This window comes from Fistularia commersonii, chromosome 11 (assembly GCF_037954325.1).
Source record: "Fistularia commersonii isolate RoL2024-O1a breed Wild chromosome 11, RoL_Fcom_v1.0, whole genome shotgun sequence".
In the NCBI taxonomy this organism is placed as follows: Eukaryota; Metazoa; Chordata; class Actinopteri; order Syngnathiformes; family Fistulariidae; genus Fistularia; species Fistularia commersonii.
In genome coordinates, this window is record NC_141294.1 from 17,778,638 (window position 1) to 17,794,981 (window position 16,344).

Below are 16,344 nucleotides of genomic sequence, written 5' to 3' on the forward strand. Positions count from 1 at the left end.
TCCCCAACATGTGACGTCACCGGTATCTGACGTGCGTCTCGTCCAATGGAAAGGGCGGAAAACAAAACACAGTGGACAGCTCGCGTCTGCCGCTCGCCTCGAACGCCATCTTAATCAGTCAGTGGGTTTTAAACCGAGGGGAAACGGGGGGAAGCGGCCCCCGGGGGTGGACTCAACGACACCCGGCGATCGTCTGAAACCCGCGGGGAGGCAGTGGAAAAGCACGGAACATGGCTCTGGACGTTCATAACACGGATTAAAGACGCAAGCGAAAGGATATTGGCAGGGAACAGGTTTGCTAGCTTGCTAGCTAGCAAAGGGGGAGGAGCGGGAGGAGTGGGGGGGCTTGGGTATTTTTCCCCCCAGCGGCCAAAGTAGTTTGTTTATGTTATTCCACACGGACATGTCATCTTCGAACCAAGGTAAAGTGTGGCAGAAGTCAGTGCCGGGGCGGTTGAAACCGCTCCGTGTTGCTAATTTTCGTTTGTTTGTCACGCAAAGCCGAGGCGTACACTTTCCCGACGATAGCGTGACAGCGGCGGCTAAGTTAGCCCCTCAGCTAATGCCACAGTAAAAGGATAGTTGCATAAGTAATAGCTTGCATGCTAGTCAGTTCTATTTGCGACTCACTTTTCTTTCTCTCCGATTTAAAGGAATTCCTGGGGTTTTTGTGTGTGTCTGTATGTAGGTGTATATGTATATACACACACACACACACATATATATATATTTTTTTTTTTTTGCCTGTAGATTTCACAAGGGGGGCAGCCGCGCAATATGTTTACAATCGGCTCGGTTTCGTGGGTTCGCCCCATCCCTCGTTCGCCTAGGCAAACACTATCTGATAGCTTCGCCTGCTTCTGTCAACAGCCAGGGCTAATGTGATTTATCCGTCGAGACACTATAGGAAATCAGCTGTCGTTGCGGCCGCAACACCCTCCCCCACTGATCCTGTGTTTTATTTATAGATCTATCGGACCCGAATCTGGGCATGGGGGCCAGCGGGACCCAAGCAAGCGGTGGGGCTGCTGTAGCAAAAGGGACGAGCAAGAGGCGAGCAGCGTGAGTAGTTTGCAGGGATGAAAGTGTCCACTGCTTTTGTTTGAGTGCAATTGCTTTGTGCTCTTGCGGTTTAAAAGCATATCGCAAGTGAGATGCTGCTTCCCACTGTTTCTCCTCTCTCTTCTGCAGGCCGGACTTCGATGACGACGAAGGGAACAAGTTGTTCAGGTACATTCGTCACACACCGACTGTTTGAAACATCACCTGCCGTGGAGACGACCAACCGTGTGTTCTTTTTTTCTGTCGTTCACACCTGTAGGTGTGACGATGAACCGGCGGGCTCCAATAACGACAAAGAACGCTTTGCAAGGTAGGAGGAAGACTTGGGCGGCAGACGCGAGCCTCGCAGAGTATTATTATCGTCCGCACCTCGGCCAAACCGAGCTGTCCTCCCCCTCTTTTCAAAAGTTGCCTCTCTTGCTTTTTCGCCACCTCTTATTCACGTGGGCCTCTGTTTTTTAGTGGGTTGGTTTCATTTCCAGGTTTTTGGCAGACGATCAGAGTTTTGCAGATAAGGAAAAGCTAGCCAGGTATGGCCTGTATCACCGCGGAAGGCTCCCCTCCTGCTTGAATGCCCTGATCGAATGCCGCTCCCTTCCCCTCCTTGTCCTGCTGGGACTGCGGCGCGTCGATGTTTTTGACGGCGCAAAATGCGCCCGTCGTGCTGCCTGTCGGACTGTTCTGCTTCTTCTACCCGGAGTCGGCCTCTCTGAAACCCACCTCTGTGTTACGGAGCACTAACCATTACACTTGTGTGTGAGATAGGGACTTCTGTCACCGTGGTAATCCCTTCCTCCTGAGCTGCTGTCCTCTCTCTCCCCCTCTTCTCTCCCCCCTCCTTCTCAGGTTATCTGAAAGGTCTCTCTCTGTCTGCACTCGCTCTCTGTCGTCATGTCAGCCGTCCTCCCGGACCGGGCTCTCCTCCCTCCCCCACGCCATCTTACGACCGATCACAGACCACGCATTATTGTTTTTTCCGCGCGCCTTATTGTTTCTGTCACGTTTTAATTTCCATCCCCATCTCCTCTCTCTCCGAACGACACGCTCGCATCGAAACATTAACTCTAAACTCTACTCCACGTTGTCCACCTGCCCGCCTGTCCCCGCCCCTCCTGCCCTCCATCTCGATCCCTCCTCTCCTGTCCTCTCCGCCTCCGCCTTCCTCCCGCGTCTCCTCACTCCAGAGAGAACCACAGCGAGATCGAGCGGCGGCGGCGGAACAAGATGACCGCCTACATCACGGAGCTGTCGGACATGGTGCCCACGTGCAGCGCGCTGGCGCGGAAGCCCGACAAGCTCACCATCCTGCGGATGGCCGTGTCCCACATGAAGTCGCTGAGAGCGAGCGGCAACACGAACGCCGACGGCTCTTACAAACCCTCCTTTCTCACCGACCAGGTACGCACAGCAGAGTGAGGCCCGTTTTCAGGGTACAGTGGAACCTTGACTTATGAGTGCGCACTCACGTCTTCCAGCGGTCACTCACTGGATGGTTTATTTTTCTCTGCTTTGTGATCCAAGCCTAGATTTGAGTTAGGAGCACGCAGGATGAGCGTTTGACAGTGCCGTCGTCGTCTGTGAAATGGTGTTTAGAAAGAGTCCAACGCGCCGCCCGCCGCTAGGTAGCCCAGAGAAAGTCACGTGTGTGTGTCATGGACTCGTCCGCAGAGAGATGGAGAGGATGTTGTCGGTGAGATGGATGGAGCATTGTGTGTGGCACAGCGAACGGCAGGAAGGCGTCGGAAGAGTCGTTCAAAGCTGGTCGGGGACGGTTTGCCGGTTAAAAAAAGAGGAGCAGAATTCACCCTTTTGCTAAATGAGTTTAGCCATGAAGTGGAGCAAAGTGTGCATGTTACATTTCACAACACATTGTAGCATTAAGTGTGTAAGTTAAGCGAAAGAGCACCAAATGAAAGACTCCCCAAACCTCCTCCTCCATTAAACTAAAACTAGTTTATTTCTTTACATTCTCTTTCATTTTGTAGAATTATTTTGTGTGCATTATTAGTTATTTCTTCATAAAGTTCATTTTTCTTATTTTAAAACGTGGAAAAAAAGTGGGGGGCTGGAAGGGATTAATATCGTTTCAGTTCATTTTAAAGGGGAAATTTGATTTGATCTACGAGCGAATCGAGTTACAAGCTCGGTCACGCAACAAATTCGACTCATAAATCAAGGTTTTTCAGGAATTTAATTACCCCTCCCCTCCTCCCTTGCCGTCATCTCCACGAAGCTTCACTGAGAGTCAATGTCTCGTCTGCGGTACTGCGGTAGAGTCAACACAGCATCTGACTGAGAGTGTCGGCTTTGTGAAACTGCACTCAGTTTCCCCTCTAGTCTGCTGGCAGGTGACCTTCCCTCCAACTCCTTGGTTAAAAAATAAAAAACCTCAGACCCTGCCCAGAAGTGTAGACCTCCCCACCGGTCGGTGAACCACAGCCACTTCTGTTGGGTTGCCACGTTACATCGCATTTCCTCCTGTACGCTTCAACCCCAGCGCCTTGCCGTCAGGCTCCTCAGCGCCGTCACTAGAATGTGACGTGTTTCTGAGCTCTGGCGTCACAAAGAGAGGTCCGATTTCTTCCACCCGGGTTCTAACGTACTCTTGTCAGGGAAAGTACCATCATACCTGAATGCGTGAGGGTGTCTGCTCCGCGCCCGTCGTGTCTCCTGGTTGTGTTTGCGATGCTCGGATTCGTTCAGCTGTGTACAGCGGGTTTTATTTCCACGTAGTTGTCGGACGACCCTATCCACGCAAAGCAGGTCAGGATCACGGCGGTCTGAAGAGAAGTGCTAACAGCTACGTGGTAATAGCGTTAATATTCATAAAAGATATAACGATGCGGGACGCCTGGCGAGACACAGCGGTAGATTAAGCCATGACCCCTGGAAAACGAGAGAAGACATAAAGGGCGTTGACAAAGGGTCAAGGGTGCAGATCGCCGCGATACGGCAACAACGCCCGTGATATTTAAGCTAGCTGGATGACAGAAAGTGTCCCTTGTGAGCTCCGCGGAGATGCCGGGCTTCGGAGGGAAGTCGTCGGGCGGCAAACTGACGGCGAGTCCTTTCCAGGAGCTGAAGCACCTCATCCTGGAGGCGGCGGACGGCTTCCTGTTCGTCGTGTCGTGCGAGAGCGGCCGCATCGTGTACGTCTCGGACTCGCTGACCCCCGTGCTCAACCAGTCCCAGTCGGAGTGGCTCGGCTCCTCCCTGTACGACCAGCTCCACCCGGACGACACGGAGAAGCTGGGCGAGCAGCTCTCCACCGCCGAGAACAACAACACAGGTACGGGCGGCGACGGTTGCTGACGGCAAGGAATTTGTGGGAATTTCAGACTGGATTTTAGTTTACTTTAAATTGTGTGTAGGGGTGAATGGTTGGATGTCTGTTTGTGGCCCTGTGATTGACAGCTGCCCGTGCAGGTTAAGCCCCGCCTTCCGCCCAGGTTCGCGTCGCCGTCTTTTTTTAAAAACATTTAACCTCACAGGGAGAATGTTGGACCTGAAGACCGGTACCGTGAAGAAGGAGAGCCAGCAGACATCGGCCAGGATGACCATGGGAGCCCGGCGGTCCTTCATCTGTAGAATGAGGTGCGACAGAAACCGAGCCACCCGCTCATCTTCAGGGGCGTAACGTTAGCTTGTGATGCTAACTCTAGCCCTCTTTGCAGCACATCTGTAACATCCTGGCTCTTCCTTTTTCTCCCCGCACCCCCCGGTGCCTGCAGGTGCGGCACGTGTCCGGTGGAACCCCTCTCCATGAACAGACTCAACTTCCTGAGAAACAGAAACAGGTGACAGAGGCGCTGGCGTGTTTTTTTTTAAATCAACATCTGGGGCGACGTGGTTTCCGGGAAGCGTTGCAAGTTTGTTTTGGTTTTCCAGGAACGGATTAGGCACCGCGAAGGAAGGCGAGCCCCAGTACGTTGTGGTCCACTGCACGGGGTACATCAAGTCTTGGCCTCCGGCAGGTAAAGCACCTCCCACGGACCTCCTCCTCCTCCTCCTCCTTCTTCTTCTTCTTCTGCCCGCTGGCTCATTGTCCTCCTCTGCCTGCGTCTCAGGAGTAGCGCTAACGGAGGGCGAAGCCGACAACACTCAGGGGAGCCGCTACTGCCTCGTCGCCATCGGGAGATTGCAGGTCAGTGGAGACGGGGGAGGCTCGATCCAGGCCGTATTGTGCAAGATGTTTGTTCAGCGACGGCGGTAAATCATTGACGGGAACTCCTTTTTGTGGAGGTTTTCCATCACGGGAGGGGGTAACTAGGGAAACAGCCGGCATCAGCTAACAGTTTGTGCACCCTCAGGTGACCTGCTGCCCGAGCGACACGGACGTCAACAGCATCAGCGTTCCCGTGGAGTTCATCTCGCGCCACAGCTGCCAGGGCGTCTTTACCTTTGTGGACCACCGCTGCATGGCCGCCGTGGGCTACCAGCCCCAGGTGAGGGGCGGCCGCGGCGACAGGCGAAAAAGGGCGTGCCGGGAGAACGGGAATCGCTGACGTCGTTTTTTTTTTTTTTTGTGTGTGTGTTCCAGGATCTGCTGGGTAAGAACATTCTGGAATTCTCTCACCTGGAAGACCAGGGCCTGCTGAGGGACAGCTTCCAACAGGTGCGGCATTTATTTACCGCCCGACGCGAAAATGTGGGAAATCCTGCGCCGTCCGTTCGTCTGCCGCCCCGCCGGGCTCCTCCCCCTCCCGCCGCTTTCGGTTTCAAAAACGCGGCCCCGGCCTTCCTTCCTGCGGCCGGACGCCCTCGGCCGGCTCGGCTGAAGCCTGTCATCTCCCCGTTTATGTTCTCCGGGGAGAAATGCTTTTGAAGTCATTGATGTGGGTTTCTTCTCTTTTCTTTCCTTCACTTGTTTGTCGTGGAGATGAGCTCAAATTTTGAGTTTTGGGGGAAATCAAAGTCAACGTTCGCTTCCCTCCAGCCCGCGCGAACCCTGTAATGACGGCCGCCGCCAACAACAACCGCGCTTTTTTTTTATTAATGTCTTTTTTTTCCCATGGCGCGGCGGCGGCGCCAAGGCGGACATTTTATATCTCGGAGTCACACACACACACGGGAGTCTGCGTTGTTTTTCTGTTTAGTTATTTACTTCGAATGGTCTCGCTGGGACGCCTGTTCTCCACCTGTTTGCCGCTTCCGTCCCTCGACTGAGGGACAAAAAGCAGCCCTTAAATACGATGTCTACAGAGAAGGGTTGGCGCGGGGTTTTATCTGTTTATTTTACATAAAATGCAAGCTGCAGGATCCTTTAAATAGGTCTAAATCTGTTTTAGGTGTGCGTGTGTGTTGCTGATAAACACGGCTTGCGCGCCTGTCGGGAACTGATTTCAAATGTGGCGTAAACACTGTGACAGCAGGGGGGAGAGCTGAACTTTCAAAATAAAAGCCCCCTCCCACACACACACACACACACACACACACACACACTCATGCGAATTGAATTTGGATTTCATCAGCTGGAGTGTGTGCTTTTGATTTATTTGTTTGGCTGCGGGGTCGCCGTAGCGCACACTGCACGAGATGCAGCTTGATATCCTGTGTGTGTGTGTGTGTGTGTGTGTGTGCGTGACTGATCCAAGACAACGCGGGACAATCCTTCTCAGATGCCGACTTTCTGATTCCACGGCGGTTAATCTGGGAACATGGCGTTCCGAAGGGCATTGGACAAGGAGCCCGCCGCCCCCTTTTGTGAATGTCCGCGCTCATGTCGCCATGGCGACGGCCCCGGCGCCAGAGTCGAATTTTTGCAGAACCAAAGAGAAGTCACACCCGGGTTGTTTTTAAAAGTCTTGGAGTGGAAGTGAGGATGACGGAGTTCTGAGTCACCGATCCCGTGACCGTTCTTTTTGGCGTTTTTTTTTTTTTTGTCACGACTCGTGATTGACAGGAGGCGGCGTCACGTAACCGCTCAGTCTTTTGTTTTAATAAGCAAACTTTGGACCCGTGACCCCCCCCCCCTGCAGGTGGTGAAGCTGAGGGGCCAGGTCCTGTCGGTGATGTTCCGCTTCCGGGCCAAGTCCAGGGAGTGGATCTGGATGAGGACCAGCTCCTTCACCTTCCAGAACCCCTTCTCCGAGGAGATTGAGTACATCATCTGCACCAACGTCAACGTCAAGTGAGTCACGCCGCGTCCCACGGCGCCCGACGCGCGGCTCGGTCCGAAAACCAAGCTTTCGAACACGTTGTGAAATCCCCCGCCCCGCGTTCCCCGCACCCGCAAACCCAACACTGACGGCCATCTCTCCCCCCGCCGCGGGGCCGCAGAAACTCTGCCTTGGACCCCCTCACCCCCATCTCCTCCCCGAGGGGTTCGTTGCCCGCCTCCGTGGCTCAGGGCAGCCCGAACGGCCACGCCGTGGCGCTCAGCCTGGGCCACGTGGCCACCAGGTGAGACCGGGGGGGGGCCGTCTCTCCGTGGGGAGCCGGCGCTTCTAGCAAACTCCACGTCTCCGCTCCTTCTCTCCCGCTCTGTGCCGGTGGGCTTTTTGTGGGGCATCTAAGATTTAAAACAGTGGTTCACTCCTGGGGGGGGGGTTCCAGAGAAATCCTTCATTCCCAGCGTTAACCACGTATGTGCTCCGGAGATCACGGACTAAACACGGTACGCGCAAACGCCACGCACAGAAGAATTGTCGGTCTACCTGCAGACATGTTTTTAATGGCCGCCGTCCACTGCTCCGCCTCTCTCTGAGGACGTATAAGACATAACAGCATCTTTTTTTTTTTTTTCTTTTTTTTTTTCGCCGCTATCGTAATGTGGGAACCTTTTTGCAGTTTCTAGAACATTTTTCAGGAAGTAGCCCTCGGTTCCAAAAACCATCTCAGCTCCCACTCCAAGGCGGTGCTTTCGGTTCCGTAGGAAATCACGTGACGTTGGTCAGATCCTCCTCGCCGACCGGCGAGCGCCGTTTTTTTTTTAAAAAGCTGCAGCGATCACCGCTCGGCTGTTTTCTTGAGATGGAATGGAGAGAAACAGTGAAAAATGGAGTGATGAAGAGGTCGCAGGTCTTCTGGCCTGCTACGCCTGGGAAGGGTTTCCAGAGCTCACTGAGGAGCGTCGACATTTTGGCCAGAATACGTCCGGAGTTAGCTAACAGGATCTTCACGCGGCGCAGGGAGGAGATGAAAAACACTTCAGCCATCTGATAATAATTATTCCCGCCATGCCAAACATGAACGCCGCAGCAGCTTCCACCTCCACGACGTCCGCCTCGTCTTCCGCCTCCTCTTCGGTGGTTTGCTTTTGAGGGCGGAGTTTTACGTGGACGTCGCAGACCACGGTCCCTCGCTAACTGTGGGAATGCGACTAAAAAGCTTCCCCTGGAAGAGGCTACTTCCTGGAAGCAAATTTGAGCTGGACAGTTCTGTGAATTTTTTCCATCTGAAAGCAGCTATTGTCTGAAACACAACCTGATGGTTGGATGGGAACTCTGTATGGCCCTCTAGTGGAGGTATCGCCGAACAGCCATGGCGACCAGGGGAAGTGTGTGCACAGTGAAGTTTGAGGACATCGGAAACAGACCCATAATTTTTTTTATTTTTTTTTATTGAATAATTCACATTGGGCTTTTATTTTGCCCGAGGCGGAGGCCCAGAAATAAATGGCGTCAACATCAGTGACAGCTCGACAATGATTTATCCCGGCGTTGCGCCGCTGCTCGGTCCCGCACTTCCTGTTTGCGTCCCTCAACCCTGAAAGACGTCGAGGGATGACAGGTTGTCGGCACGGCGACGGATCCGCCACCTGGACTCCGCGCCTGTGGGGAACCACTGGTTTTAACACTCCGGGTGGCGCAGCATGTCAGCATCACCGGGACGCTTTCCTCTTCCTTTTCCCTCCCGTGTTACCATGGTGATCGGTGGCGGTGGGGTCGGGTGGCGTGATCTCGCCGGCAGGTGTCGGGTGATTTGACGCACGGCGGCGGAAAGCTCCAGACCGAGAGACGCGTCTGCCGTTTCCTCCGTCGACACCCTGGTGTTTTTGTTCCAGGCAGCTGCAGCAGCAGCAGCAGCAGGCGGAGCTGGACGGGGGCGGAGCCAGAGACGGGCTCTACGAGGCCACGCCGCTCAGCCTCTCACAGGTCAGCGCTCTCCCATCGTTCACGACGCCGGGATTAGCAGGCTCTTGCACAGAAACGGCAGTCATTAGGAGATGAGAGCCGTGACGCGACGGGATTATATTTCCAATATCGCAGGTTTAAATTCTCATCGCCGTCAGATTATGCTTTCACTCACCTGACCAACAGCTGAGCCCCCAGAATCCCGCAGTTTAAACCAACCGCCCTGCCCTCAGATTGAATTATCAGCTGGACTTTATGATGCTTTTTTTTATCATTATTTCATCATTATTAGTATGGACGTTTTATCGTTGTCGTCGTATTTTTATTATTTGCAAACCACGTGACTCACCAGATCACCCCCAATAATCTCCAGGGATTATGGCTTTCCCCCTATTATTATAAACCAATACTCTCGAAGCTCCATCTTAATCAGTAACTTGAAATTTAAATACTGTTAAATGACCCCAGTGTGTATTTGATTGGCTCACAACATAGCAGTCAACGTTGTGGGAGGAGTTGGACGCAACCCAAAAAACCCTGCAGGCAGATTATGTAACCCTATATTTGTCCCATTCGGGGGGAAATAATCTGAGAAAAGCGTACATTGGTTTTAGTGTAGTATCGCTGCAAAAAGGGGGAGTGCCGCCGTCCATCCGCCTTATGGAACGGCTCCTTTCAAACGCACAGGTGTGGATATCGAAAATCGGGGATGGCAAAGCCAGGTTCGCAAGTGTTTAAATCCCCGCCTCCCCCCTTCCTCCTCCAGATGGCGGTGCAGCCCGTGACGGCGGCCGGCCCCGATCACGCCAAGAGCCTGGAGAAGCCCGAGCTGTACCCCGCCCTGTTCCAGGGCGCAGAGCAGCCCAAGGGGATCCCCTCCACCTCGGCCCCCTCCGCCCAGATCTACCCGCCGGCCAACAACTTCACCGTGGGACGCTCTAACGACGCCTACAGGTAGTTTGAGCACGCACACACACACACACACACACACACTTCCCTTCATTTCATGACATCAAGGTGCTGCGCTACCACGGCGACACATCGGACTGTCGGAAACGCCACCGGCCGTGTTTCCGCACGGGAAAGGCTCGGCCCTGTTAATCCAGCTGACCGCTCACCCCGTCTCTGCAGGAGCAAGCAAAATATCGAACGTGCGCTTTATTTTTTGTTTGTGCACGTCTCTGGCCGGGATCGGAGCACCGGCGGCGCTGCCTGTTCTTCATATTGTTTCTGCAGAAGAAGGGACGTAAGAACCTCCTCCCGTTCACAACATCACCACTACCACGGCGACACTCGTCTTACTGTCAGAAACACGTTTCCGCGGAAACACTCACGGGAAAGGCGTGGAGAGGCCCCACACGTGTCCTGTCCTGTGCTTTCTGATCAATTTCTGATAATCCAATCGACCGGCGCTGAGATTTACAGCGTGTCCATGAACGCGCCGTTTCCCTGCAGAAGTTTCTTGCATTTGTGCCGTTTTGTTTTTGTGTTTTGTGTGTGTTTGGCCGGGATCCGAGCATCACCGCCGACTGTTCTTAGTGTTGTTTTTGTGGAGGACTCTGGAGCGCTCACACACACACACTCACTCACACACACACCCTGCCTCAAGGCGGTCCACATGAAGAGTATCACTTTCCATAAGGGCTCCTAAGTGGCTGCAGATGCTGCCTGACCACAATGATGGTTTCGTCAGAGCGTCTCCGCCGGCCTTCAAATAACTATAATCACCGCCGCGTCTCCTCTGACTTCGCCGCCAGCCATGTTTTCCCTCCGCTCGCTCCAGGGGGCCTTTTTTGTTTTGGTTCTTTGTTTATTTGTCGTCTCCGTTTGATGCCGGTGTTCGTGCCAAGTGTCACCTCCTTTCTCCTCTCACACACACACAGGTCCGTGGGCATGACGCCGCAGATGGCCCAGCAGCCGCACTTGGCGGGGCAGATGCTGACCCAGATGTCCCGCCAGAACGGAGCGCCGCAGCCGCCGCCGCCGCCGGTCAACGCCACCGGCAGCCCCCTCCACGGGGGGCCGGCGGGAGGGTGGGCGGGAACCGGGGCCGTAGCTGGGGCCGGGGCCGGGGCCAGGCCTCAGTTCAACAACCAGGTAGATACTTAATCTCATCTTTCCCTGACCAAGCTCAGTGTGTGTGTGTGTGGGGGGGGTTAAGCCCCGCCTCCACTCATCAGACAGATGATGGCAAACAGGAAGTACTTTAGCTGAGACACCATGCGGAAACCAGCGAAGAATATCGGCTTGAAAAGACAATCATGGAACGTCCTTGACACGACATCACCATAGCAACGTCAGCACCCCAGAATGTCATTCTTTCCAGCAGGCGGCAGCGTGGCGCCACCGCTAATACAAGCATTTGATCTCTCGCCCGCTCACTCGCTGCCCCAACCGGTCAGTTGATTGACAGCTCGGAGGACGCCTGAAGGACGTCTCCTCCTGTGTGTGTGTGTGTGTGTGTGTGTGTGTGTGTGTGTGTGTGTGTTTATCTGATTAGCGGAGCTGCTGCATTCCATGAATATCCAGATGCAGCAGCAGATGCAGATCATGTCAGTGGAAAATCGCCACCTGGCCGCCATCTTAATGATGTTCTCATCATCATCGGGAAGGGAGCGGAAACAGCATTTCCGATGACCACGACTTCTCCTCCTCCAACCAGCAGGTGGCGCCACAGGCGGCCAAGACCATGTCCCCGCCCTTCGCCGCCATGGGGGGCTTCGGCGGGAGCTCGTCCGGCTCCTTCGGCCAGATGCCCACCGGCGCCGCCCCCACCCAGACCAGCGGGACCAACTACCCGCCGATCAACACGCGTGAGAACATGAGTGCCAACGGTTACGGTAAATCCACACACACACACACACACACACACACACACGCATGCGACGGCGGCTCCTCGCTTTTTAAAGTTATCTTGTATTCATGGCGATGGGGCTCTACCCACGAGGTCACCTTGTTGTCACGCTAACCCGCCTGATATTCTGACCTCTGACCTCCCTCAAGATGGCTCCCAGTCGGGGGCCCAGTTCCCGTCCCGGGCGGCCGAGGCCGTGTGGCCCCAGTGGCCCCAGCAGGGCCAGCAGCACTCGCAGAGCAGCGCCGAGCAGCACCCTCACGCCCAGGGAGGCCAGCAGGACATGTTTCCCGTGAGTGACGTCACCCCGCTCACACACACACACACACACACACACACACACTGTAACCCCCCCCTCCCCTCTGGTGTTTGCAGGACGTGCTCTCCATGCTGGACCAGCCGGCCACCTTCAACAGCGACGACTTCGAGATCCCTATCTACCCTCCGTTCAACGAGTGACCGCCATTTTCCTCGCCGAACCCCTACCCACCCCCCACCCACCCGCCCCACCAGCACTCGCTCTTCCTGCACCTGAGAGTCGCACTCCTCCTGCAGCTTCTCGCATGGCTTTGGATCGCAGCAGCGGACAGGAGAACGGGAGGAGGACGGAAAGAAAACCCAGAGGGAGGAGGGACTCCTGCTGCCGTGCGATCGTTCTCCGTACAGACTGCACAGAAAACAAGAAAAACAATCGCTGCTTGCCGGTTAACACGCTCAGTAAGTCCACAAACACACACACACACACACACACAAACACTCGGCCTTCGATTCCGGTCTGTCCAGCCTGTCTTTTTCGAGCACGCAGACTTTTAAAAAAAAAAAAAAAAAAAAAAAAAAATGTCATCCAGTCATTTTATTTAAACTCTCAGGAAACCGCAGGGATATGCAGCTTTTGTCAATACATATATATATAAATTTTTTTTTTTTTTATTCCCCCTTTTTTTTTTTTTTTTAATTCCTCCGACGTCAGGTGCACGTGCGCGTGTTGCGTACACACTCACTTATGCAACTTCACTCTTCAGCTTTCTTTTTTTTTTTTTAAACTGGATTTCCCATCCCTGTAAGACCTTCTTTTTTTTTTGTTTGTTTGTTTTTGCTGTTTTTTTTTTTTTTTTTTCTCCCTAATTCCGCACACAGAAATATCATAAGACGCGTTCATGTTTTTCTCTTCCTTTTTCTTGTTCTGTACTCAAAACCACACCAACGCACAGCCGGGGGGTCCGGGGTTAGCTCAGCACCCTTTTTCTTCCAGGAAAAAAAAAAACAAAACAAAAAACACTGCAATAAATCCACGCACGGGAACGATCCACTTTTTTAAAAGCCATTCTCTGTTATTGTTTCTCTTTGTTTTGCCGCCGAGGAATACGTGATAGTGACCCCTCATCCTTGTAATGTTGTGATTTATTTTGATTATCTTAAGACTTATCCCCACCCCTTCGCCCCCACGCCTCCCTTTTTATTACTTCCATCAGTATTTTATTGAAATCAAACGGTTCGATCAGGGTATTGAGGATAAAAACGGAAAATAAGAGAGTCCTCCTCGTCCGGATAGAGGGGGAAAAAAAGAAAGGAGAAACCGCCGGACCTAAAGATGACGGTTTGTTTTATTTTATTTTTGAATTCCGGTGCCGCTGGGGACTTTAAAACCTCCGTTGGCGGGACGGGTGCGTGTTCGTGAACTGTGTCGTCTTTTTTTTTCTTTTTTTTTTTTTAATCTTAACGTCTTCTCATCCCTCCCCTTCCACACACTTTTTATCACTCAGAAACACAAATCTATAAATATTCTGTAAATGTTTATGAAATGTTAACGCGGAGAAAAAGAGATGTTTCGGGGTTTTGTTTTTTTGTTTTTTTTTTTTGTATTAAATTGTTATATTGTCAGAAATGACGGAGTTGGATCTCTTGGTTCATCTGTGATTTGAAGCCTTAAACCGGAGGTAATAAAAAGGCCTCAGGAGGTTTTAGAGCTTGTACACAACCGACTACAATAATACCTCGTGCCCGAGCTCCTGACTCGATATAATTAAAATTTTTAATTACATTTCCCTGTCAAAAAGAATTTAAACGATATTAATCCGTTCCAGCCGCCGACTTTTGTTACATGAAAAAATTGTAGAAAAAAAAAAGAATAACGTACCTTATGAATAACAAATAATACTTACAAAATAATAACATCTCATAAAAGAGGATGTAATCAACCAGTTTTATTAAGTGTATTTACCTTGAAAATCGAAGGGGGACTTTTTTTATTTGGTGCTCCGTCACTTAACTTACTTGCTCTCCGTCACCGCATCTCACCAACAACTCAGAGCACAAATAAAAAAAGATTTTTTTTTTTTTCCCGATCTCTTGGAAAACTGTTAAATCTGTGCACTCTTAAGCAAAGGTTCCTCTTTACCGTGCCGTTCTGCTGCTATCACTTCACACACTTAGTGTCTGTTGTGAATGGAAACACACAACATGTATTTCTCTGTACCTTGATATTTTTAGGGACCTTTTTTTAAAAAATACTTCAGTCACGTGACTAAAACATACAGTCGTGGTAAAGTTTCTGGGCGGAGGGTGATTTCACCTTCCCCGTGTTTGGATGTCACTTGAATGCGTCGAGCGCTAATGTCCTCTCCAGTCTCGGCGTCGGAGTACAAGCGATTTGCATTTTTGAGTCGGGCTCAGTTACAGAGCCGTCATGAGGAGGACCGACACTCAGATATCACCTCCTCCTCCCGGCTGGCCACAGATCCACGAGATCTCAATTTTAAACCGATTCATTCGACTCGGGGAAATCCTGTTTTTAAACCTCTCCTCATCTGGATGTGCAAAGGAAACCCGGGCGGTTTGTTGGTGGACATTAAATATTCCTTAATGGTCGCTTTTCAAGCTGATATCAGTTTAAAGTAAATACCAGCTAGATGTTTGTATGGTGATTTAAATATCAGGATAATATATGATTTTATTCTATATTTTTTGAATTCTGGTAGACCAATCCGGCCTCCAGAAATAAACCTGTTTATTAATTACCGGTAATCTATTTACTCATTCATTTTGGTTAATATTCATTCCCATGGCTGCAGGGTATTTTTTTCCTGCTGGAATTAAATAAGAAATGAAATGAAATGAAAAGGTCTTAAGTGAGTGAGGTGGGTGTTAAAACACCAGTTTTTGGTGTATTTATTTATTGTCTATTTATTGATCGGTCTGTAATGTGAGCTTTGGTCCTCCACACAGGGCACTCTGCTCTCATTATAGTCAATGTACATTTAAGAATTCCTTTTATTGATCTCTGAGGGGGGAATTGCTTGCATTTATTTACATAAATTTTAAAAAAGTATACTTCGTAAAAAAAAAATGCACAAAGTAAATGATTAAATATTTGCTATGTATTATTTCTTTTGAAAATAGTTATTCCTATCAAATACACATTTCCTAAACATGAAACACCCAGATATAGTCAGTTGTTAATTTGCTTGTTATTTTTTTTCCATATTTTTGTCCCTCTACTTTACAGTTTATTTCCATTTAAAAACAAAAAATAGTCATGAAAAAGTCTTTTCGTGAGATCGAAACGTCGGCCGAACCCGTCGACCCGGGGGCGCCAACGCAAGGGCGGCACTCAGGTGTCCTCCCGCCGCGGTGTCGCTGTCCTCGCCGGGTCTCGCCCCCCCTCCAGGAGAGACGGCGGGGACGCCGCGGGCCGCTCCGATCCCGGGGACGGGCCTGACCGTCACCCAAACCCCTCATCAAGTATTCATGGAGGTCACAGGTGCCGAACGCGGCACCATGTGTCCGGGCCGCCTGGTCCTCGGCTGGAGGGCGGTTACTAAAGGGGGGGAAAGACGGAAACTTAGAGGAAGACGCAGGGGTTTTCACGGACCTCCCGCTCCGCACGATGGACGTGGATGTGGATCTGGGCATCGCTCTCTTCTTCTTCCTCCTCCTCTGCTGCTTCCTGCTGGTCACCATCCTGCGCTGCGCCAAAATGGCACTGGACCCGTACAGCGCCGTTTCCGTCTCCATGTACCAGGAGGACCAGGCCAACCCGTGAGGTCACAGGTCGGGTCATCGTTGCAGCTATTTACTGTCGGAGGACTTCAGCCGACGTGAGTATTAGATTGACGGTTTGTTAGGAAAGAGTTTTTTTCGACGGTCTGCGCATCAAAATACTTGGTGGGATTAAAAGATGTCGAAATTGCTGCTGTGTAACTGCAATGTCCCCTTTGCAATAAATAAAGTATTCTATCTATCTATCTATCTATGTATCCATCCTTAAATCAATTTCTATCTTTCGATCAATTTCTATCTTTCGATCAATTTCTATCTATCTATCTATCTATCTATCTATTGATTGAGCAATCA

At 51.5% G+C, this 16,344-nt stretch overlaps 3 protein-coding genes across 8 annotated transcripts in view; all 3 read left to right on the forward strand.

Moving 5' to 3' along the window:
* The first annotated feature begins 95 nt into the window (after positions 1-95).
* Positions 96-16,236, forward strand: arnt (aryl hydrocarbon receptor nuclear translocator). 6 transcript variants are annotated; one of them, XR_015106830.1, is made up of 20 exons: positions 96-422; positions 969-1,062; positions 1,192-1,230; positions 1,322-1,372; positions 2,247-2,460; positions 4,138-4,351; positions 4,554-4,656; positions 4,794-4,859; positions 4,951-5,036; positions 5,130-5,206; positions 5,373-5,507; positions 5,603-5,677; positions 7,041-7,192; positions 9,068-9,158; positions 9,904-10,091; positions 11,021-11,234; positions 11,800-11,977; positions 12,141-12,283; positions 12,367-12,708; positions 15,497-16,236. XR_015106830.1 is itself a non-coding variant. In XM_086155577.1 (20 exons), the coding sequence occupies exons 5-20, from the start codon at positions 2,287-2,289 to the stop codon at positions 12,448-12,450; spliced, it is 2,103 nt and encodes a 700-aa protein (XP_086011703.1). In that variant the 5' UTR covers positions 96-422; positions 969-1,062; positions 1,192-1,230; positions 1,322-1,372; positions 1,909-2,286; the 3' UTR covers positions 12,451-13,876. The 6 variants fall into 6 exon arrangements, 5 of the variants coding, with proteins under 5 accessions (XP_086011703.1, XP_086011699.1, XP_086011701.1 ...); XM_086155577.1 differs by lacking the exon at positions 15,497-16,236 and adding an exon at positions 7,342-7,464 and having other exon boundaries at positions 1,909-2,460; positions 12,367-13,876; XM_086155573.1 differs by lacking the exon at positions 15,497-16,236 and adding an exon at positions 7,342-7,464 and having other exon boundaries at positions 12,367-13,876.
* The window catches only part of setdb1b (SET domain bifurcated histone lysine methyltransferase 1b), an 18,826-nt gene continuing 15,125 nt past the window's right edge, over positions 12,644-16,344 (forward strand). Inside the window, exon 1 of the mRNA XM_086155568.1 lies at positions 12,644-12,708. The gene's annotated coding sequence lies outside the window, so the exon portion shown is untranslated. The remainder of the gene's footprint in view (positions 12,709-16,344) is intronic.
* On the forward strand, positions 15,878-16,236 carry LOC147229856 (cortexin domain-containing 1 protein-like). The gene has a single exon (XM_086155580.1). It carries the CDS (start codon positions 15,878-15,880, stop codon positions 16,031-16,033), a length of 156 nt encoding a protein of 51 aa, XP_086011706.1. The 3' UTR covers positions 16,034-16,236.

What these genes read in the sequence shown, in the direction of transcription:
- arnt (XM_086155573.1), top strand. Translation starts at nt 386, where the DNA reads ATGTTATTCCACACGGACATGTCATCTTCGAACCAAG. An exon ending in CGCCGAGAACAACAACACAG is followed by an intron (nt 4,352 to 4,553) that starts GTACGGGCGGCG and finishes TTAACCTCACAG; the next exon opens with GGAGAATGTTGGACCTGAAG. An exon ending in TGCACCAACGTCAACGTCAA is followed by an intron (nt 7,193 to 7,341) that starts GTGAGTCACGCC and finishes GCGGGGCCGCAG; the next exon opens with AAACTCTGCCTTGGACCCCC.
- LOC147229856 (XM_086155580.1), top strand. Translation starts at nt 15,878, where the DNA reads ATGGACGTGGATGTGGATCTGGGCATCGCTCTCTTCTTCTTCCTCCTC.